A 22,438-nucleotide genomic window follows, 5' to 3' on the forward strand; every position below is an offset into this window, starting at 1 on the left:
AAAATCTCAGCATTTACTTCTCAAACTCTTGTAGTTTTCATGTAATGCTGAAGGAAGTAGCCACAGGTGAAGTGTTACAAGATTGTGAACAGGTGTGTAAATTATGTCCTTCGGGGGTATTGACACCTGAGATACCCTTAGCCAGCTAGTGTCAAAGAAGCACATTTCATTTCACAATCTCGTAACATGGGTGAGAACCGCCCTTCCTAACCCGTGTGGTCTCCTGTGTCTTTCAGATGATTTCTGTAGAAAGGGTGATTGAATATACAGACCTTGAGAAAGAGGCCCCTTGGGAGTATCAGAACCGCCCTCCGCCCACCTGGCCCCAGGAAGGCATGATTGTCTTTGACAATGTTAACTTCACATACAGTTTGGACGGACCGCTGGTGTTGAAGCACGTGACCGCACTCATTAAACCACGGGAAAAGGTTTGTGTAACCCGGCTTTCTGGTTCTGTGTCAGGGGGGCGCCTTGTGTCTCCGTGGATATAAATGAGATTGGATGATGTCGCCAGTAAATCATTCTTGAAAGCTGACCCAGACAGGGACACCAGCATTATTTTCCTCGTGACGGTTGGTGGGCTAACCCAGGACACTGTCCGAAGTCTAATTCTCATGCCTGAGATTTGGGAGCTCCTCGCCACTCACACTTCAGTTTCCTGTTCCTGTCTGTCCTTGAGTCTTTGTATTTTTTTCACATCCTCCTCTTCCTCCCTGTGGTAGTCTCAGTCTATGCCCCTCTGTCCCTGTCCCTTTCCACACTTGCCCTCCTGTTACCATACCCCCTTGTCCTCCACCCCTAGGGTGTTTCTTTCCGACACACAGGGCCCCTGATAGCCCCCAGCCCGGGCAGGCCGCTCCTAGAGCCAGATGGAGGCCCAGGTCCGCTGGAGCTGGGGCTGCAGGCCAGCTCTCCGCCACCAGAGAAGAGCCTGATATTCATGACCCAGTCAGGGCTCAAGAGCGAGGGCCCCCAGCCCTGAGGGCCCAGAGACTCCCTTGAAGTTGATGAAAGGAAACCCAAGGGGACAGGGGATGATACACGGGGAAGACTGCTGAGAGGTGTGTGACCCAGACTTCCCAGTGTCTCATGGCGCCAGCAGTGACCCTTGGGTCCCTCATCCCAGACCAGATCAGGCTCTTGAAGAAGTCGTGAAACCAGAATAGACAAGGCTGTGGGAAGCTCTTTCCCCACCAGCTCTCCAGCCTCCACTCCGAACCTGCACCATGCCCCCTGCCCGCCACGAGTATTTTGGGGCTTTCCCATTGTCCCCTGCACCCCCTGTCCCCAGCGTGCACACCCTGCCCCTCTGCCTCAGGGGAGGCCCTTCCCTTCTGTCACTTGGCAAGTAAAAGTCTCCTCATTTCAGTCGACTCTAACGTTTCTGCCTCTATGAGACCCTTAATTCTTCCATGGCACCTTACATACATTTAAAAAAAATGTTTATAGTTTTGAGAGAGAGTGTGTGTGAACAGGGGAGGGGCAGAGAGAGAGAGGGAGACCGAGAATCCCCAGCAGGCTCTGCACTGTCAGCACGAAGCCTGACACAGGGCTTGAACTCCCAAACCGTGAGATCATGACCTGAGCTGAAACAGAGTCAGATGCTCAACCTGCTGAGCCACCCAGGGGCCCCTGAAGATCGTGGGGAGGGCACGCCTGTGTTTCTAGCTGCATTCAGAACGCCTGAACTGGAACAACACAGGTTGTTTATCCGTGGATGGGTGGGTAAGCACATGTGGTCCGTCCACACAATGCAGTACCGCAGCCTTAACAAGGAAGCAGATTCTGACACGGGAAGAAGGTCGAGGACGTTCTATGCTAAACAAAATCAACTCGAGGGCAAAACAGGCCAGAGCCCATGAAGCTCCGCTGACCTGAGATCCTAGCCTGCTCTGATCCGTAGACACAAACAGTAGAGAGGCAGGTGCGGGGGCTTCGGAGACGGTGAATGGGGAGTGAGCGTTTCACGGGGACGGAGTTCAGGTTCTGCAAGGCACAAAGAATCCTGGAGGCTGGTTGCCCCACGGTGTGAGTGTGCGTAACACCACTGAGCTGTGTGCCCGAGAAATGGTCGGGTTGGTCGGGGTTCTGTTATGTGCATCGCACCACAATGAAAACAAGATTAAAATTAAAACCTAAAAGGCGGCACTCTCCTGCTTTGTTACGTGGGGCCTGTGTCTCACAGGACCCTGAGGCGGCTGAAGGTCAGGGAGCACCCTGTCTTCACCTTTGTGCCTCCAGAAAGTGGCATCCCGCAGGGCACACAGTGCGTGCCTGGGGGCTGCCGGCTGGGGCAGTGAGGGAGGAGCATGTAGATGTGAGGCGACCGGTATCAGCAGCCTTCCTACACAGCTCCTGTCAGCAGCCCATTACCCAGATGGGTTAAATGCCTGAAGAATGCGCTTTCAAGCTCTTTGTACCGCAGACCCGTTAGCGGACTGTAGCCATAACGTAATGACGGTACCCTCACAACATGGAAAAATTAATGTTGAACTTGAAGCCCAGATGATGCTCAGGGGGCAGCTTTAGTAAGTCAGCCACACGGCAGAAGCCGGCTCCTGCTTGTTTCCGGGCTCGCTGCAGGTGCAGAGCCAGGAGAGGGCTGCGGGCTCGGGAAGACGTGCGCTGTCGCTCCCAATGAAGGTCTGTCCCTGGGAGCACCAGCAGGGATGCTGGCTTCCTCCCAGACAGGGTGTCCGTCATAGTGCATGTTCCAAGTGTCATTCTGTTAATTTGCATGCATCTTAATTTCCCTTGAAGACATAAATTACGAATCACCTGAGAAGCTGTGTAGTACAACTTAGAAACATAACGGGTTTGTATTTTTTAGTCTTAAGACCCCCAAATCATTGGCTCATCGGAGATTCTGAAATGTTGGGTGTGAGGATCGTATTCAAAGATTGGTATAATAACGGCAGTAACTTCTGACACTGACGATGTCACTGTCAGCTCCGTGTGTGTCCTTGGCGATCATATCCAGACTGCAGAGTCCTGAAGTGACTTCACTGCCTGGGGAGGGCCCAGGTCTCCTCCTGCCCACCCTCCCCAGCCCTGTTATTTGGGGACCCCACCGCCCCTGCCCTTTGGTGTCGGTTTGATCGGGAACAGCTGTTGTGGGGACAACCACTTGGGAATGTGCCGACACAGCAGAATCAATCAGTGCTTTATTCTTCCAGCTTTTCCCTCACTGTCCAGATTCCCCGGAGTTCTAGGAAACAGGAAAACGTAATAGGTACTAAGCAGGTTTCTAATTCATGGAAGAAAAAAGCAAGTAAAAATAAAGAGCCAAAATGAGGTAAATAGCCCCCTAGGCATCCTGGTAAGATTCTAAACACTGGCTGCATTTTTCATTTAAATGATTTTGTGGTTGATTTGATCGTTTTAAAGAGTACTGGGCCATTTTAACGCATTTTCCAGCTCTAGAAGTAGATTGGTTTTGGTTTGTTATTTTTTTTCTTGCTCAGAGCTATTAACGTGGATAATACACTTTTACAGATGTGTACTAGACCCTGCTGTAATGTAAAAAAATATTAGTTTCCTACATTTTCTCCTTTTTTGCGTAGTATTTTCTTAAGACCTCCTCCCCTCACTCCAGCTTGCCTCCGTTTCCCTGCTGACTTCCGGATTCCTTGCCGCACAGGCTGTGGCCCTGCGTCACCTGGGAGCATCTTAGAAATGCTGACTCTCAGGCCCACCCCGCCCTCTTGTCCCTGAATTGCCCTTGAACAAGCCCCCGCCCCAGTAAAGTCCTGTCTCCCAGAGGCAGCTGTGGGGGATGCTAGCTCGTGATTTCTAGGAAATATCCTTCGACAGTTTGAAATTGGGCTCATGAATTATCCCACCCCCTGTGACTGAGCATGACACTCTAGAAAGGTCTATGCTACCACCCTGCTGATTTATTTACTTCTCTGTTCTGCAAGTCATGAATTTACCTTAGCATTTAATTCTGTGTGACTCCAGGTTTATGCATGTATTTGTCTTTTCAGTGTAGTCTGGCTGCCTCATAGAGAGCAGTCCTGTGTGCCTTCCCCACACACCCTCCTCCAGGGACTCGCGGGAGTGCACGGGGCTGGGCCCTGCTTGGGCCTCGAGTCAGAGACAGCCTCGTGTAGCAATGTATCTGAGGCCCTTTCACCACCTGATGGGATGAAAAAGTCGCCTCACTGCCTCAGGCGGGCAGCAGGTCTGTTGGCCTGTGTGCCAGGTGCCCCGTGTGTCTCTCCTGGCCCCAGCTGTAGGTACCTGGTCTTCGTGTTGACCACTCGCCCCCCTGACCACAGATACCAGCTCTTTGTCAGAGCTGTGGGCTCTTTGGTCCCACCCACCACAGTATATGCCCCTGTATCCACATCATGCTATAAATGTCAGGCGATGGGATCTGTGGGCTGGGCCAGTTCGTTGATGGCAGCCACACCTCTCCCCAGCCAGACAGAGGCTGGTATCGTGGTGTCAGGCCGTCCACGTGGTAAGTCGCCACCTGCAGAATGGACGAAGGGCGGGCCGACCTGAGTTTGAGTCAGTCCTGCTCCTTTTGGACTCTGTGGTTTCAGGCAAGCTAATTAATCTTACTAAGCCTCCGCCCTCTCTTCTGCAAAATGAAAACAATAGGTCCTCTGAGGTTGTGCATCTCCAACCAGATGAGACACGCAGCACCAAGGCCCTCACAGGACGAATGCTCGGACGACGATTGTGTGGAATGGCCATAACCAGTTGTAGTGCATAGGTTGTCTGCCCCTGAAAATGAGGGCAAGGCCATTTGCATTAGTATTTATGGTTCTAGGATCTGCTGCGATGTCTGTCTTCTCTGTCCAGCTTATCCTATACCTCAACAGGGTGGCAGTAGATTTTCCATGAATTTCTCCATCCTGACTTAAACGCCGTAATTCTGTACAAAACGCCTATTTGGCACAGGACACCACGTGTAGTACAAATAATACAAAGATGAATCGTTTCAGATCCCAGAAGAAGAAAGAAAGTTGTATAAAAATGGCTACTAAATAAGGCAGAAGGCGGTCACAATTTTTATTGAAGCTTAGAAAAAGATGACGGACCTCTCCTGGGGGGAGCAGGAAGAGCATTTCCAAGGAATTAGGCATCTGAGGTAGACTTGGTGGCCTGCGGGGCAGGCTCTCAGCAGGCGGACACACACGGGAGCAGCATTCGGGGTGGTGGCAGTGGGGTAAGCAGAGGCGCGATGCCTTGATCTGCGAGTGGGGACCATGCGAGGCTATGGATTCCCAGGTGTGTGGGACACATGCTCACGTTTCATCCTCACGGCGTTCCTGGTCACCTCGAGGGAGCTGACTCTTGGAGGTTAAGGACAGAGAGTCCGTAGGGACATTTCCATAGAAGGGACTTCCTATGACGGGAGCTGTCCCAATGAAGCTCATTCTGAGAGGTGAGCGCCCGTGACCCACAGTGGGAAGAGGCGGGGGGAGCCGGTAGGCACCTCTTCCACCAGCGAGTCGTAATGGGGAAAGTGAGTCCCCTTCTTGGAGTCAGACTGAATCCGTTCATGAAAACTGTCCCGCCCCAGTGCCTGAGTGCACAGGGAACCAGGTGGGAGGCCAAAACGGGCTCCCGTCTCTGGGGGGCGGTTTGGCAGTCCTTCCCAGGCCCCTCTGAAAGCCTTCATACCTGTTTCCTGGAAGCTCCACATCTGAGAGTTTATCTTAAGGAAGTAACGAGGGTTGTTTTCAGAGACTTTTAACACAGAGTTACTTAGAACAGCAAAATATCGGACACAGCCTGGATGTCCCCACATAGAACATTTGTCAAAAAAACGATCGCATGTACGGTAATATTATATGGCCATTAAAATATTTTCTTGAAATATTAAGTGAAAACAGATTACTACAATATGTTCATATTAATCTCATTTTATGTAAATATATGAACTTGTATCTTAACACATGCATACACTTATGTCCAGAAAGAAAATGTATTCTAAAGAATGGTTTGAAACCGAAGTGCTAGGGTTATGGCTAGTATTTATTAAGTTTTACATCCATTTGCACTGATTAGGGTCAAGAAAAGAGTTTTGTTTTTTAAAACGTAATGCAGGGGTGCTGGGTGGCTCAGTTGAGTGTCTGACTCTTGATTTCAGCTCAGGTCATGATACCAAAGCCCTGGGATCGAGCCCACATCCGGCTCCTGCAGCCTCCTTAAGAGTCTCCTTCTCTCTCTCCTCCTGCCCCTCTCCCCCTTGTGTGCACGCTCGCTCGCTCGTTCTCAGAAAAATAAAGGTAACGCAGCCTTGCACTCAGGTGAGGGACTGAGTCATGAAATGTTGTGGAGGTAGCATCTTCAGGGCTCGATACCTAGGTGGACTAGGAGAGAGCTGTAAGATGAATGTGTTCAGCCCATGAGCCCAGGAAGGAAGTTGTGAGATTAAAATGCGGAAGTTGGAAAAAGCAGCTGTTATGAGTGGGAAATTGTGTGTTAGTCATGTTGAATTTGATCTAGAAAGTGAGATCCAGGTACAGATGTCTAATGTGCTGGCGTGGTTGTCAGGAACCAGCCTGAACCTAGTTGGGAAAGCATATGGAGGTAGTTGCGAATCAGCTAAAATAAGAATATCTTGAGGTATTTCTTTGGTGTTGAGAAATCAACACAGCCCATTGGTGAACTGTGGTTTTGATGACCGAACAGTAGAGGGGAATAGCCAAAACCAGGTTTTCTTTGAATTACCTTTTTGTTTTTATCTTTAAAAACACTTTATTGAGTGTGGAGATCGCAGACCTGTGGTTGTGGGCGGGCCTCTGCCCCCTGTCATATCCCCGGCCCTCAATCAAAAGTCTACAAGTGTTCCAGTTTGCACAGAGAGATCAGTTTCCGTTGTGAGGCTAGCATGGGAACATCCACACGTTCTCAGAGACCCAGTTCTTGCCTGTATCTGGGTACATGTTGATTTACATCTGAGAACACGGAGAAATACACGGAAGCCACGCGTGTAGACACTAGTATACTAGGACGTACCCGTGAGTAGAGAATGACTCGCCTGGGAAATATAAATGAGGACCTACCATAAGGTACAAAACGGCTATAAAGATTATAAACCAAGGTGAAGCCACTTCCCTTGGGTTTGTCTCTATGAAAGTGGGCTCTTTCTTGAAATGCCATCAGTGATGGTACACGTTAAGCTTTAAAACTTGGGAAGTATTCAAATGAGATAATACGTAAAGTTCCCAGCATAGAATCCGTGCTCAGAAGGTTCTTCTCTGTTGAAAGTTGTGAATTTTAAAAAATTTACAAATGATTGAAAGCATGTCCTATGCCTGTCACTGATTCCAGATACCTAGATTAGATGATATCATCTCTTGGGAAGCCCCCACCAGGGAATTTGTAGTTGGGCAAGCTGTTAGGTTGGAAGAAAAGAAAAAAAGAAAAGGCCAGTTTCTGCATATAGGTTTCAGTGCACACAGCTGAAAACCAATTTTGTATAATACAGTTTCGTTCCTGACCGGCATTTTACCTGCTTTATATTGATTCTTTGATCTTATTGTCAGTGCATTTAATTCCCCTGTGCTTTGGTTCTAATAACCAGACTGATACTGGACACGTATCTTTCCCAAGGGGGTAATTGTGAGTATTAATTACTTAGTAAAATGCCTTTTGAACTGCTCAGATGAAAGGCCCCACATAAATAGCAAATGTTATTTGTGTTGTTGATGATGAGGATGACCTCATTAAGGGCATTTTAGCTACTGGCTACTGGTTTTGAAGACACTGAGACTTGTATTTTAACCTGTTAAGATGTTTCCTTTTGAGACAGAATGTAACCAGCTGTTTAATAGCCAGAAATGATTTGGTTACTCTACCAGAGAATGATTAATATCACCTCTTAAGTGGTAGAATTCTGGAAAAATGATAACCTGTTTATGTATGCTTCTGATTTGTCAACATCTCTATAAAATTATCCAAGAAATTCTCAAGGTTCAAAATACCCAGACACTAGGAATAAAACTAATTTTAAAACTTATTTATCAACCACTTAGTAGATTGCTGTGTTTTCCTTACTGGTAGGCTGATTGTATTGTTTTTAACTTTTCTTCAGACCAGTGGATTTCAATCAGAGGCAGTCTTCCCCACCCACCCAAGGGACACAAGGGACATTTGTTAATGTCTGACATTTTTGGTTGCCACCATTTGGGGGGTGCTTTTGGCATCTGGTAGGTAGAGTGCAGGGGTTGGAACAAACATTTCACAGTGTACAGGACAGCTCTCCACAACAAAGAGTTACCCAGCCTGAAATGTCAACGGTGCCAAAGTTGAGAAACTCCTTTGGACAACATTCAGTATAGAACTTCCTTAATCTGTCTTCAACAACCGGAGTTGCTCCTAATATATTGTGTTTTGTTACTTCTTAATCCCTCCTGGATCTCTTTGCAGGTTGGCATTGTGGGAAGAACAGGAGCTGGAAAAAGTTCCCTCATCTCGGCCCTCTTTAGATTGTCAGAACCGGAAGGTAAAATTTGGATTGATAAGATCTTGACAACTGAAATTGGACTCCACGACTTACGGAAGAAAATGTCCATCATACCTCAGGTAAGCAAGCCGAACGTCCTCAGATGTTCTGTCCGTGAGGGGACCGAAGCTTGCTTGCTTTTAATTTTATTGCCTTTTTTTTTTTTTTTAAGAAGAAAGTTGGATGGGTTGATCCTTTTGCCCCATAGAGCATATTTTTAATGGCAAGTATTTTCATTGGATACCAGGTTTTGTTTTTGCATCTGTGTGTGTGTGTGTGTGTGTGTGTGTGTGTCTGTGTGTGTCTGTGATTTAATAGCTTACTCAGGGAAGTCTCTGGACTCTAACTTTCCTAGGTGTCAAAAAGTTATCCACTGATAACCACATCATTTGGAAGAGAACATAATAAACGGTTGGTTTCGCACTTGAGAGGCTTCTGTAGGGAAACATGGATTTTAAATGCTTTAATGATAGAATTTTGCTATAGGAAATGTAACTTTTCAAAGGTAATTATCTCCATGGAGGGCTTTCTGTGAAACTGCTGGGCTTTGAGAATTACTGTGTATATGGATGCTTTGGGGACACTTGAGTCTAGCCCTTAGTAAATGATCATAACCAGGAAGCGGTGGAGAATAGTGAGAATACAGGACAAGGAAGCCCATCTCTCTGGACCTCGGGTTCCTCTCCCACAAAGGTGTCTCCTAGAGCCGTTGTGAGGACTGGGCCAGTGCCCTCGGAGGGCTTCTCCAGACCCAGGTTCCGGCTGCTGTGATGAGGGAGGGTGCAGTTGACCATCTCTTTCTGGGCTTTGGTTCTGTTTCCTTATTCTGCTTCTTAATAGAAGTGTGACTTTCAGGAAACGTTCTAGAGATTGGATTATACACAGTAGAAACTCCTTTCGTTCCTGTGGTTCATCAGTTCAGTTTCAGTAAAAATTCAGAAGTTATTGGGCGCCTGGGTGGCTCAGTCAGTTGAGTGTTCAGCTTCAGCTCAGGTCATGATCTTGCAGTTAGTAGGTTTGAGCCCCATGTCAGACTCTGTGATGACAGCTTGGAGCCTGTAGTGTGCTTCAGATTCTGTGTCTCCCTCTCTCTCTGCCTCTCCCCTGCTCATGTATGTGCTCACTCGCTTTCTCTTTCTCAAATAAACATTAAAAAAAATTTTTTTTAAATCAGGATACCCCTTTAAGAACCACAATGATATGCCATTTCACCCTCCAATAGACTCACTGGGGTGCCTGGCTGGCTCAGTAGAGTGTGTGACTCTTAATCTTGGGGTCATATGTTCAAGCTCCACCTTAGGTAAAGAGATTACTCTAAAAAAGAAAGAGAGACGGGGCACCTGGGTGGCTCAGTCAGTTACGCGTCCGGCTTCGGCTCAGGTCATGATCTCGTGGTTCGTGGGTTTGAGCACCACATCTGGCTCTGTGCTGACAGCTCAGCGCTGGGAACCTGCTTCAGATTCTGTATCTCCCTCTCTCTCTGACCCTCTCCTGCTCACACTGTCTCTGTCTCTCAAAAATAAATTTAAAAAAAATTTAAAAAATTAAAATTGAGAGAAAGAGAAGGGGAGAAGAAAAGAAAGAAAGTGGAAGGGAGGGAGGGAGGAAGGAAGAAAGGAAACACTAAGTGCTGGGAAGTTTGTGGGAGAATTTGAACCCTTGTTCATGCTTGTAGGAATGTAAAATGGCATCCACTATGGAAAAGAGAAAATAATTTCCTCAAAAATATAAAAATAGAATCACATATGAAAGATCATATAGAATTATTGTATCATATTAACAATTCCACTTCTGAATTTGTAGCCAAAATAATCAAAAACAAGTTCTAAGAGCTATTTGTACACCCGTATTCACAGTAGTAGTATTCACAAGAGTGAAAATGTGGAAGCGATTCAGATGTCCTTAGGTAGGTGACTGGATAAAGTGCGGTGTGTTCACACAGTGGACTGTCATTCAGCCTGAGTAAGGAAGGTAATTCTGAACTGAGCTACAGCATAGAAGAACTCTGACCTAACGCTCAGTGAAATAAGCCGTCACAAAAGGGCGAAGACTATATGGTTCCACTCACATGAGTTGCCCAACAGTCAGTGTCCTGGAGACAGGAAGTAGAATAGTTGTCGCCAGGGGCTGGTGAGGGGGTAGGGATGGAGAGTTAGTGCTTAATGGGTACAGAGTTTAGAATTTTAAAAAAGAATTGTGAGATGGACAGTGGTAATGGCTACACAATGATGTGAAATACATTTTAATACCACTGGACTAGTCACTTAAAAATGGTTCAGGTGGTAAATTTTGTGTTATGTGTATTTTACTACAATTAAAAAAATTTTTGTAGCTCTCCTATCCCTGATGCTTCTGTGCTTTTCTTTTTCCTTTTTTAAAGATAATTGAATAATTGACATACAGTATTAGATTCGGGTGTGCAGCACAGGGATTGGTATTTATATAGTTATGAAATGGCCAGCACAGTCAGTCCTCTTACCATCCGGTCACCTTTTTCCCATCTGTCACCTCTTCATCCTTTTCACCTACTTTATCCATTAGGAAAAAAACCTTTTTTTTTAAAGATACCCCCTTTCAGGAAAAATGGAAAGAAATTTGCAGCACATTCGGTCCCTGTATTTAAAGATTCCCTCTGGCTGTTAGAGTCAGGACATCACGACTACAGTAGAACATAAAGGCTTGAAATTCCCAAGTTTTGTATTTTGGTTGTACTATCTCTGAAATGGGCCAAATGAGATTAGTGAGCAGAAACAATGGGCGTGCCTGGAAAGTACTTTCATGTCCTTGGATGAAAGGACCTAGGAACACGTCCTGCGTTATTTTTAATGCTTCTTAATAAGAAATGGTTGGATGCTTGTGTACATAAAAGAACTGTGTAAATAAAGAAATAACGTTGGATGATTCTTGGCTCCACCAGAAATGTTTTGGAAGCACATCTGAGCAAAGACTAAGTACACCTTGACATCACTACCAGGTTTTGGTTCTCTTCCATAGCTTCCCACCCTCCTCCGGGGGGAGCTGCTCTTGGTAGGTACTCTGGAGAGCATGCTTACAAAACAGTGCTAAGCTTTGTACCCATGGAGATAGTGATCACCAACCATTGTAAACACACAACCTTTCTTTTCTCACTTTGTGTGCCTTTGGCTCTAAGGGGCAATGTTTGTTGATTAAAGAGAGTCTAGAGAGACCGCGTGATGTGTAAAGGGTCCCGGGGAATCTTCCAGGAGGCAGCCAGGATAGACTCTTCACGAGCGTTGACCAAATGTTAACATGACCCACATTTTTATTCTGGCTCAGTCTCGTGAGCGTGTGACCCTGATGTCGTCGCTTGGCCCCCAAGCTCCAGCGTCCTTGTCCTTAAACCAGGTCTAGTAATTGCTGCCTCGCAGATTTGTCAGGAAGATTTAACCGAATGAGAAAATGTCTGTGGCCCAATGCCTTGCTCTTAGAAACTATCATTACTAAGGATCAGGGCACTAGCCTTTTGGGTATTCTTGTTACTTACATAAAAGTAGTAATAGGTTCTAGAAGGACTTTGTTCTTTAATTTCTATTTATGTTTTTGTGGTCCCAGGTGATTTCCTTTCCATCTATTGCTTATCTCACAAACCAGGTTATTCCTGTACATTTCAAGAGTGAAACAAAAGCATACACAATAGGAATTCGAGGCTAAAGTGTAACAGAAGCTGATCAGCGTTTTTCTCACAAGGAACAAGAGAGAACATCACTTTGGTTTCTGGGCCCCCTCCCACCTGCTCTCTCCTGACCACCGCCCTGGGCCCCTCTAATACTCTGTGGGGCCCCGGGAGCCCCTGACATTCTTTCTCCACGCCCCCCCTGCCCCCCCCCCGCCCCCCCATGCCTGGATATTTTTTAGCTCTCCCGGAGGCTGTGTCTCTCAGTTCTGTTGCTCCTGTGCTCCTTGTAATCCTGGACAAGCTACACAAGTAGGAATAACTAATATTTGTGGAAGCCTTCACGTGTCTTCACCTTTTCCCCCACTGTCTCCACTTTTATCCTCACAGTGCCATGGTTATCTTGATCTGACCCGTTCAGAAGTCTAGCCCACTTCATGAGTACGAGGCGGAGCCGGGATTCTGCTCAGGTTTGGGAGATTCTCCAGCAGCTCTCTGCTCCGCCAGTGACTAGAGCACACTGGTGAGCGCAGTGCACCGTCTGCGTGCTGTGTGTCACCGCCCTACGTGCACATGCGTGCACACACACAGACACGGGCACCCACCAAACATGGTTCCTCTCAGTGCTCTGCACTCTATACTCTCTACGATATCCAGCCCCAGAAAAGACAACATGATGGTCATGAGGCACAAAATTGATTCCCTGATCCACTCGCTGCACCTGCAGCTTGAAAGCCACTGTCCCTCAGTGTCCCCTATTTGGCTGGACTCCTGTGGCATGTTAGCCCCACACCTGGAGCCTCAGTGGGGGTCCTGATTCTCCTAGCAGCCCTGCAGGGTTAGTTGGCCCTGATTTCCAGTAAGGACACAAAGGCTGCTGGCACAGTTAATCAGGGCACACTCAGCACTAAAAGAAAATGAGTTTAGGAAAAGGGGTTAATTCACTTACATGTAATGGGCTGGCATCAGGAGAAAACGCAAAATCTTACCTCGCTGGAGCCCTTTCACTTTGCAGTAGAACTGGCTGCAGAGGTGGGAACGGCCGTTGGCGGGGGCCCTTAGAGTGACTTGTCTGTAGCGCAGACAACTTCCACCTCTCTTCCCCCAAAACGACTAGGAAACAATGTCCTTGAGTCTCCGCACCCTGATTTAGGGAACTCGGGACTTTGGAGCAGTCTCTGCAAAGCAGAGGGAAGGCCTGCTGTTTGGAGTTCCCGGTTTAGGTGAGCCGGGTCTGCGCCCTGTTCCCTGGCCCTGTGCCTGCTGTGATCCTGGCACAGCCGTGAGCCTCTGTGGCGGTCCTGCCGTCCAGGCCCCTCTCTGTCGCTCCCGACCACGCCGTGAGCAGTCACAAGTGGGAGAGGTGTGACAGCAGGAACTATCCCCCTCTCCTGGGAATGAGAGGCAAGGGAGCTGTGGGGACATTCGGGGGCCAATCCCTCAGGGAGCTTTACAAAAACAAACACTGTATGCTTGAGAATGTTTATACAGCTTCTGTGGAAGCAAAAAATGAAAGTACTTTTCTAAATAATTTTCAAACGGAATGGGTAGCCGAAATGGACACCCCCTTTGCGCGCATGACCCGAAATAGTTAAACACGTTCAGCAAAGAGAATAGCAAGATGAGATTATATTTAGGGAATCAACTTGCTTATCTGAAAGGATCTGGAAAAATGGATTTCAAAACTTTTTTGGATGGATTCTCTACATCTAAGGCCCCTTTCCTTTTGGCACCAAGAAAATGTTTTCAGTTGAAAAGTGATTCCATGCAAATTCATTATTTATGATTGTTCCCCAAGGGTTGGCAGAGATCAACAGCTACCGTCTTTATCATGATTAAACAGATTCGCCTTTTATATTTAATAGACTTTTTAAAATCAAAGCAAAGCCTAGGTATTTTTAAGCACCCCGCTCTTCTATTCTCTGAGTTATTCTCTGTAGGTTGGAAAAGGCTGACCAGAGCTGTCTCTTTATGACTTCTTCATTATTACCTGGTTTTCTTTCTCTTTTTCCCCCCCTTGTTGAAAAAAAACTCAGAGAGAGAAGAGGTGGTATGCTGTTACTAGTAAAGAAATACAACTGGATTCTAGCCTAATGCAGTCAGCCTTTTGTTTCTGACACTGAAGTCTTCATTAAAGCCCTTGGAACTGCTCCCCGGAGCTCCTGACCTTTCTGTACCGAAAGAGGACTTTACAGGACTTAAATTCTTTTTCCTTTGTTGGCAAACAATGTTCTTTTCTTCTGAATATGGATGACCATCAGTTCATTCAGAGGCTACAGGATTTAAAACAAGGGAGACAAAAAAAAAGGAAACCAAGATTTAAAGCTACTTCAGGTGACTGTCTCAGTCTTGCAACTGGGAGATGAGCTGCCCTTAATTCCTCAGCTCAGAAATGAAAATGTAGCTCCGAGGACGCCTGGAATCAGCAGCCACTCTGGAGGACATAGTTTAGGAGAGGACGGCTTCCTGGGTGGGGGCTGGAGGGATGAGGGTACTGGGAAGTGTTGTGCTTTCTCCGCCTGGTTTGTAACCACTTGTATGGGTTTTGTCTTGGACCAGGGTCGTTTTAAGCTTCTGAAGGTTAGGGGCTAGGGTTTCTTTTTAGGATAATGAGGGGTTTGTCTTCCAGTAGCGTGCTCATAAGGGCTAACAGGACCTCAGTCTCCCCGGTGTGTTGAGGGGTTATCGGTTTACTACGCTAAATGCTTTGATTCAGACGTGGCCATTTTTGGGTCCCCTGGCTGATACGAACTTGTGGTATGCTTGAATAGGAGAAAAATTTACTGAACATGGCACAAAAGATTTTTAAAAAACGTTGACATTACACTGATTAAAAAAAAAAAAATCCAACGGGCTTGATACTAATGTTTCAGTTAAAATATTCCCCCAAGCAAGAACATTGCTTTACCTAACTACCTCATGCCAGCTAACTCTTACTAAATAAGGTTTCACTTAGGCTAATCGATTTAGCGTATATGTTTCCATGAAGGTTGTATGTCCTTCCGTAAATCTCTACACTGAGATGTTCTGCCTGCAAACAGTTTTGTACGACACTTCTTCATTATAAGATCAGTTTATTAACTTCATTGCTTGGAGGTGGGCACTTTAAGTAATAGTATCTATCAGAAATGATAATTAATTTGACCCTTATTGCTCTTGCAGTATGTGTCTCCTGTGAGTACTTTTTCTCACCTTTTGAAGATAATATAGTGGTTTCTTACTTGGCAAGTGGATGAAAGTGGAATGGATAGAAACCAAACCGAGCAGCATGCAGGACACACGGGCATATAAAGCAGGGACTGTCAGCAACTTGCCTGCTGGTTTTAAAGAAAGAGGCAGCTTCATTCAGTTAATGTTTTCATAAATCATTCTCTTCGTTCAAGTTTTGATCGAGGTCATGCTCGCTGTGAAATACATACTCGGCATGTTGTAACAGAAAAATATTCTAATTTACTAAACTTATTTTCTTCTGATAACTGCAAACTAAACATGAGCAGTCGCCTACTGTATCCCTTTAGATCGACTGTACGGAATTAAGTGGGGACCTTCTTGCAGTGGGAAATGCTGAAAACGTCACTTTTTTGTATTTATGCTAGCAGTAGCTTGCTGGTGGCTAGTAGGGCCTCCTGAAGGTCCTGGAGCTCGGCCTGAAGTAGCTGCAGGCTCAGCGTCAGGTCGAGCAGCTCCGATTTCTGCAGCAAACCCCACATTAGTGCCCCAGCCTTTGGAGAGATTGATTTATTTCAGGAACTTTCCCAAAGAGAAAAAGGTGAGGGGGGTGACAAGAGGGACCCTTCCCATTAATGAAATAGGCAATTGAACTTTAAACGTGTGCTTCCGCACCTGTCCTGTTGAACCACCAAAACTGTGGCCCCGAGACGGGCAAATAGGGGGCCCTTTCATCGTTTCACAAAGGAAGAAGGTCTTTTAAAGACAAGGCAGTTTTTAAAATAGATGAGCTTAGGTAACACCTCCGTAGAGTGTACTTTGAAAGCCAGTTGGACACTTCCTCCTAGACTTTGTGTCTGCCCTGTGCCAGGCACTTGAAGGCCAACACATCATGGAAACCTTGATAGGCTCAGGCTCATGGGTCGTCTGAGCAGAGACCACCTCCCACTAATTTCACTGCGCTTGAAGACCATTCCTTAGCCTGCTCTCTTTCAGCCCCTTTATCTCCTTTTTTTTTTAAATTTTTTTATGCTTTTTAAATTTATTTTTGAGAGACAGAGAGAGTGCAAGCAGGGGAGGGTCATGGAGAGAGGGAGATACAGAATCTGAAGCAGGCTTCAGGCTCTGAGCTAGCTGTCAGCACAGAGCCCGACTCGGGGCTCGAACCCACAAACTGCAAGATGCCCTGATCTGAAGCCGACGCTTAACAGACTGAGCCACCCAGGCGCCTCCAGCCCCTTTATTCCTTGAACACCAGTCCTCCAAGTCTCTCAGCTTGGACCCCAGAGCGGACACTGCCCCTGGGGCAGAGCATCAGCAAATGAGGAAGGTTGGGTGGCAGCCTTCTCCCGTCCGATTCCATCTTATGTAAACCTCAGAGAATCAGCCGGAGGAGGAGACACATCGGCCTTGCCAGACTCTTTGAGTTGATAATTACAAAGAGTCAGATAAAGTAGAATCTTAAGAATTTCTGAAATAGGATGAATGAAGAATTAAAAATACCAAATTGAATGACGGCTATTCCCCGGACAAGGACCTTTTACCGTTGCTTAACTGATTATTCAGTTTTTGGTCCTAAATTCGGTAGTTTTAAGGGAGACTTTATTTTTATTGGACAGTGAAAATTTTCTTTTATGAAGCTTTGCATATAAAATCGTGCCAAAAAATTGAAATAATAAAAATATAAAATAAGTATTACAGTAGATACTAGGGAAAAGGTCGCCGTATTGGGTTGAATTGTGGTTCCTCCAAAGATAATGTCCAAGTCCTGACCCCTGGTACCATGGTCTTCAGAGATGTAATTAAGTGAAGGATCTTAAGATTAACTGGGTGATCCATATATCCAATGACAAGTGTCACCCCACCCCCCCGACATGGGGGGAGAAGGCTTACGAGAAAGTTAAGGGAGACTTTTAACTGGGGTTTCGGGATCGTGCGGTTCAGTAATCAGTTTGAAACATTGAATGACCAGTGATTTTTTCAGTGCTCTGGGGGTATATCAGCTGCTTAACTTTATATAAAAATGATGTGTCCTTTTTAAATGTCTTTCAATATTTGGGATTTGCCTTTGGGCACACGTGTTTTTTGGTGTCACACTTCTCTGTCTTCTGCATCCATTTCTCCCTCCTCCATCTTAAAATTGAGACCACAGGGAAAGAAGGCCCAGAAGGCTCTCTGTTTATTCTCCTTCCCGGCTTGTGAAAAGAAATGTTTACCATCTGAGTCTTCTCAGGTTTTTGAGAAGAGAGGAAGAATAGCCCAGCCCCGAAGTCGGGCAAGATTTGAGGCTGGCAGTTCCCTCGAGCCGTGCTTGGATGCCTGTTCCCACCTCTGTGTGCCTCTCATCGCCCTACTGTCTTCAGTGTCCGTGATCCGTGTTCTTTTGGCCTGGGTTATCAGAGCCTTCCAGAAGAAAACGTTAATGGCCCACACGAGGTTCTGCACCAGATTCTCTCCGGAAACCCAGAAGGAGGCACATATTGCAAGAGTAGTTTAATTGTGGCCCCTCCCAAAGCGCATGGTTAGGAAGAGCTATTTAAATTAAAATCATTTTGTTACGACACACATCACAGTGGGTTTCAGGCCATCCTGCCCTGGCAGTTAATAGCGAGGTTCTGTGAGGCATGTTGTCCCGATGCACAGACAAGATAATGTGGGGATTTCCTGACGCAAAACCATAGGCATCTCTTCGTGAATAGAGGCGCCACTGAGCCCATAAGCCTACGTTCTCTTTGGACAAAGAAAACCGGATGTCCCCTTCACACACAGGGACAGATTCCCAGTCCAAGAAAACTGTCCTACCAAAGGAGGAGATACCCTAGCTTCTTCATCCGGGCAAATGCGAACATAATTCAGAGTTTTGTGTTGAGTTACAAATGTCAACTAATTGTCCTATCGGAATTTTCCAGTGTCACCGCAGGATTGATCATAAACTCCCATCTCTTCATATAAAGTTCCTCAAATAAGTATATTCTTGTTTTTCCTGTTTAAGCAGATCTTACTAGGAAGGCATTTTCAAAAACCAAACTCTGCTTTCTCTTCTCCAGTTTCTTAAGATGACACACCTCAGCAGTTCCTTCTTGTTCGTGGTCAGTGGTCCGGAAGATTCTCAGGGTCGCACTTTGTATGATGGAAAATTAACAGAGATACTATTTTGTAAACAGGCAACCTTTGTATTAATGATTATAGTGAATTTTGGTTTTTATATTTTTTATTCTGTTTTGGAGTTTTGCTTCGAAATAAAATGAAAAGAGGCTACGGGTAATAATAATCACTATTTTGGAATATTTAGGAACCTTTTTTATTCACTGGAACAATGAGGAAAAATCTGGATCCCTTTGATGAGCATACGGACGAGGAGCTGTGGAGCGCCTTAGCCGAGGTAATTTACAAAAGGCGATTCTTTTATACTTGTTACCGTTAGTATATATGTTCATGTGTCTAGAACGTTGCAGGTAATTAATGGGAACTTAACCGGTGTAACTGACTCTGTTGATCACCCAGGAGAACATTGATGCCGAGGATACACTTAAAATGTATGTATTGATGATGATGAAAAACAAAAATAAAATATCTCATGTTTTCATCGGAACTTTCTTCCTAGAATGCAAAGCAACTCCATACATGATCTTACTTGTCTTCAGAAAAGCACAGGAAGTGCTGGAAGTTCTATTTATGGGTTCAAATTTGGGTGACCAGTTAGCCTGCAACATGCATCTCACTCCTCTGTTCTTAGGGAGGATCCACTAAATGGAGACAGTCATAGTTTTTCATTACTAACTGAAAGATAAATGAGCTCATCCTAATAAAATGCTGTGAAGTTTTATAAGAAAGTGTTTATAAAGGTAAATAATAACAGCTAGGCTGTGTAATAATTTTTTTTTGACAAATGTATCATTTTAATGGTACTGAGTAAATGTAGTTTTTATACCGACATATTCATTTCTAGAGGATTTTCTATTACTTGTGCAGGGTTTCCATTTGGCCCACTCTTTGAAATTCCTTGTGCTTGCATGAAAGGGCATGGAAGGATTTTGGCTGTTAGATGCTCTTGGTTTGTATATTTTAACACTAATCATTCTGTGTATTTGCCCTCACTGTGCAAATTGATTCCAAGCTCCTGGATGTCAGAAACCATATCAAACTTACAAACCTTCGAGAGACTTCTAATCTGTCATAGGACCTAGCTCTGTCTTTTGCTTTTAAAAAGTCAGCTCTAAAGGGGCACCTGGGTGGTTCCATCAGGTCATCATTCAGCTCTTCTTGACTTTGTCTCAGATCATGATCTCACAGCTGTGTGCTGACCCCACAGAGTCTGCTTGGGATTCTCTCTCTCCCTTTCCCGCTCTCTCCCTCTCTCTCAAAAATAAACAAACATTTACAAAGTCAGAGCTTAATAAATAGGTACTAAATTTTTGATCTTTTGGAGAACTTGTGGCTTATTATTTTTTGTTTTAAATTGCACAGGGCCCAGTGACTGATCGCTCACGTTGTTGTTGTTTTGACTCAGTTTGTTTGTCATTTAGTGTCACCCTTCCAGGGAACATCTAAAACCTTCCAGTTTGTAGGTGAGCTTTGACTGTGAGCAAGCAGAGTTGGAGGCCCGACAGTTGCCTGCCAGTAATTCTGGTTTCCTAAGGCATGTCAGTGCTGAGTCTTCACACACCCACCTTGCTTTCCAGTAACTGAAGGGATTTTATTTGCCTACATTGGGCTGAGTACTTCACCTTCTCCTTCCTACTTGAAAGCACTTGATCTCTCATTTCACGCAAGTTTGTCAGTCTTTTCTCCAGTGGAATTCTAGAAGAGAGGAGGTGGGCAGAACATCAAAGATGGCTAACAGTTTAGCCTAGCAAAGATAGGACGATCCCCTGCTCTCGAATAAGTTTAATGCTGTAATTGTGACACACCTTAATAAAACAGGAATTACTGGTAAATTATTTTTCTCTTTGTTTCAGAGCTTGAGATCTCTCCCCAGAGATTCTCAGATAGTAAAATTACTCTAGAAACACATTGTTCCAGGACCATGAAGAAATGTTAATTAGGAGGCAAACCCTATAAGTACTTAGAACTTTGATCATCACTTGTATGTCATCTTATTTCTTTTGCCAAAATTGAAATAAAATTTAGTAGCCTGTTAGAATTCGAAAAGTGACATGATGGAAAGTGGTAATGGAAGGATCTACCTTTATTTTCAACTACATTTGGAACTTGCAGTAAACAGAAGTAAACATGACTGTTTAACAAAGCGAAGTGAGTGGTTTTCATGTCTTGCTTCCGGAATCGACCTCACTGCTTCAGGTCTACCTCTCAGAGTGAGAAGTCACCCTGGAGTTGTGTGTTTCTCTAGGAATGATTTCTTCATGACATGTGTGTGGTTTTCAGCAGAAGGTGTAGATTGTCTTAAAACTTGGATATATCATTGTATTTTACAGTGTGATTCCAGCTGTTTTAAGCATATTGATTCTGGAACATATACCCAATGAAGGCACCAAAACCTAATCCTTACTTATTTGGGGGGTAATGATAAGTGATTTTTTTTTTCTTTCCTCTTTGGCTTTTTTGAATTCTCCAGATTTTCTCTAGTGCACTTTATTGTCGTTTTCATCTGGATCATACTCCTGGCACATGAAATGCTAGAGACCTTTTCACAGTAGTTGTAAGGGTTTCATGATCCTGCTCAGGGAGGTTGGGATCATTCTGCTGTAGGTCAAGGACTCTTCACCTGGGTTCCTTAGAATCTCTAGGCCTTTACACTATGGAATAAGAATCTTCCCGGGGCGCCTGGGTGGCTCAGTCGGTTAAGCGTCTGTCTTCCACTTAGGTCATGATCTCACGGTTCGTGGGTTCGAGCCCCACATCAGCCTCTGTGCTGACAGCTAGCTCAGAGCCTGGTGCCTGCTTCGGAATCTATGTCTCCCTCTCTCTTTGACCCTTCCCTCCTCGTGCTATCTCTTTCTGTCTCTCAAAAATAAATAAAACACATTTAAAAAAAAGTTAAAGAAAAAAAAGAATCTTCTCTAAGATTGTACTCGTGATGTAGTGTATGTGCACGTACCTGGAGGGACACCAGACAAAGGACTCAGGGTACAAGTCTAGTGCCATACACACTCTTCTGGATTCATTCTATTTAGTCTGCCCACCATCTCTACAGCTTCCTGCGTCCCCTTCCATCTGACCCTGAGGACCACAGCCAGCCCTGCTCTTTAATAGCAGCGCCCCTCAAGGGGACGAGCACCCTGGTCAGCTGGCCTACAAGTGATGCCAAGCTGGGAACTGCAACCCTGACTCAAGTAGAAGGAAAAGATGCTTGGTGTTTGTTTTTTTTTTTTTTAAAGTCTTCTTAGCTGTGTCTCCTCCTCCTCTCTCAGATGAGCTGAGGGTTCAGGAGAGGCAGTTAGCCATCTCCTCCAGGCTCTTTCTTCATCTACTGAAAAATAGCCATAAACCAGAGAAAGTTCATTAGAAATTAGTAGCAACAAGTGCACTTGCAAAGCACCAGAAGTTCTTAAACACGAGTAATGACTAGAAATGAAGCAGTTTATTAGTCAGGGGCAGAAGATCATACCAGGGAAAACTCGGAAGCTCAGTGGTATGTTACTTCTTTAAAAAAAGAAAAACAAAAAATGTTAATACTGGGCTATGTGATTAAGAGTATGGTACATTGGGGCGCCTGGGGGGCCCAGTCAGGTAAGCATCCAGCTCTTGATTTCAGCTCAGGTCATGATCTCACTGTTTATAGGTTCGAGCCCCATGTCCGGTTCCTCATTGACAGTGGGGAGCCTGTTTCAGATTCTGCCCCCCCCCCCGCCCTTCCTCTTCTCGCTTGCTCGCTGTTGCTCTCTCTCTCTCTCAAATGAATAAACATTAAAAAAAAATTAAAACAAGAGTAATGTACATCATGTCAGAACTGTGGAGAAATCGTCCGGTTATGTTCAACACTGATGGCATCTATATTAGAATACAGGTACATCTCATTATACCGGAAGCCAGGACCGAGAACTCTGAGCAAGTGTATTCGTGGGGAGATGTAATTCAGCTCTTGCTTCTGGACATGTTGCATTTGCAGTTTCCCGTGAGCCATGTGTTTTGGTAAATGGCCTCCCCCTTTACTTCATTTAGTCTTCGCTTCGTTCTAACAAAAGCCCTTATTCACCTGTTGATGGCAT

General features: G+C 45.3%; 1 protein-coding gene across 1 annotated transcript in view; it reads left to right on the plus strand.

Annotated features, from left to right (window-relative positions):
- The window catches only part of ABCC4 (ATP binding cassette subfamily C member 4), a 204,316-nt gene that overhangs the window by 154,360 nt on the left and 27,518 nt on the right, over positions 1 to 22,438 (plus strand). The window contains exons 25-27 of the mRNA XM_029938444.1: positions 237 to 428; positions 8,392 to 8,547; positions 18,562 to 18,651. Coding sequence (XP_029794304.1) covers positions 237 to 428; positions 8,392 to 8,547; positions 18,562 to 18,651 — 438 coding nt within the window. The remainder of the gene's footprint in view (positions 1 to 236; positions 429 to 8,391; positions 8,548 to 18,561; positions 18,652 to 22,438) is intronic.

The sequence above is a fragment of the Suricata suricatta genome, chromosome 4, assembly GCF_006229205.1.
Source record: "Suricata suricatta isolate VVHF042 chromosome 4, meerkat_22Aug2017_6uvM2_HiC, whole genome shotgun sequence".
Classification (NCBI taxonomy): Eukaryota; Metazoa; Chordata; class Mammalia; order Carnivora; family Herpestidae; genus Suricata; species Suricata suricatta.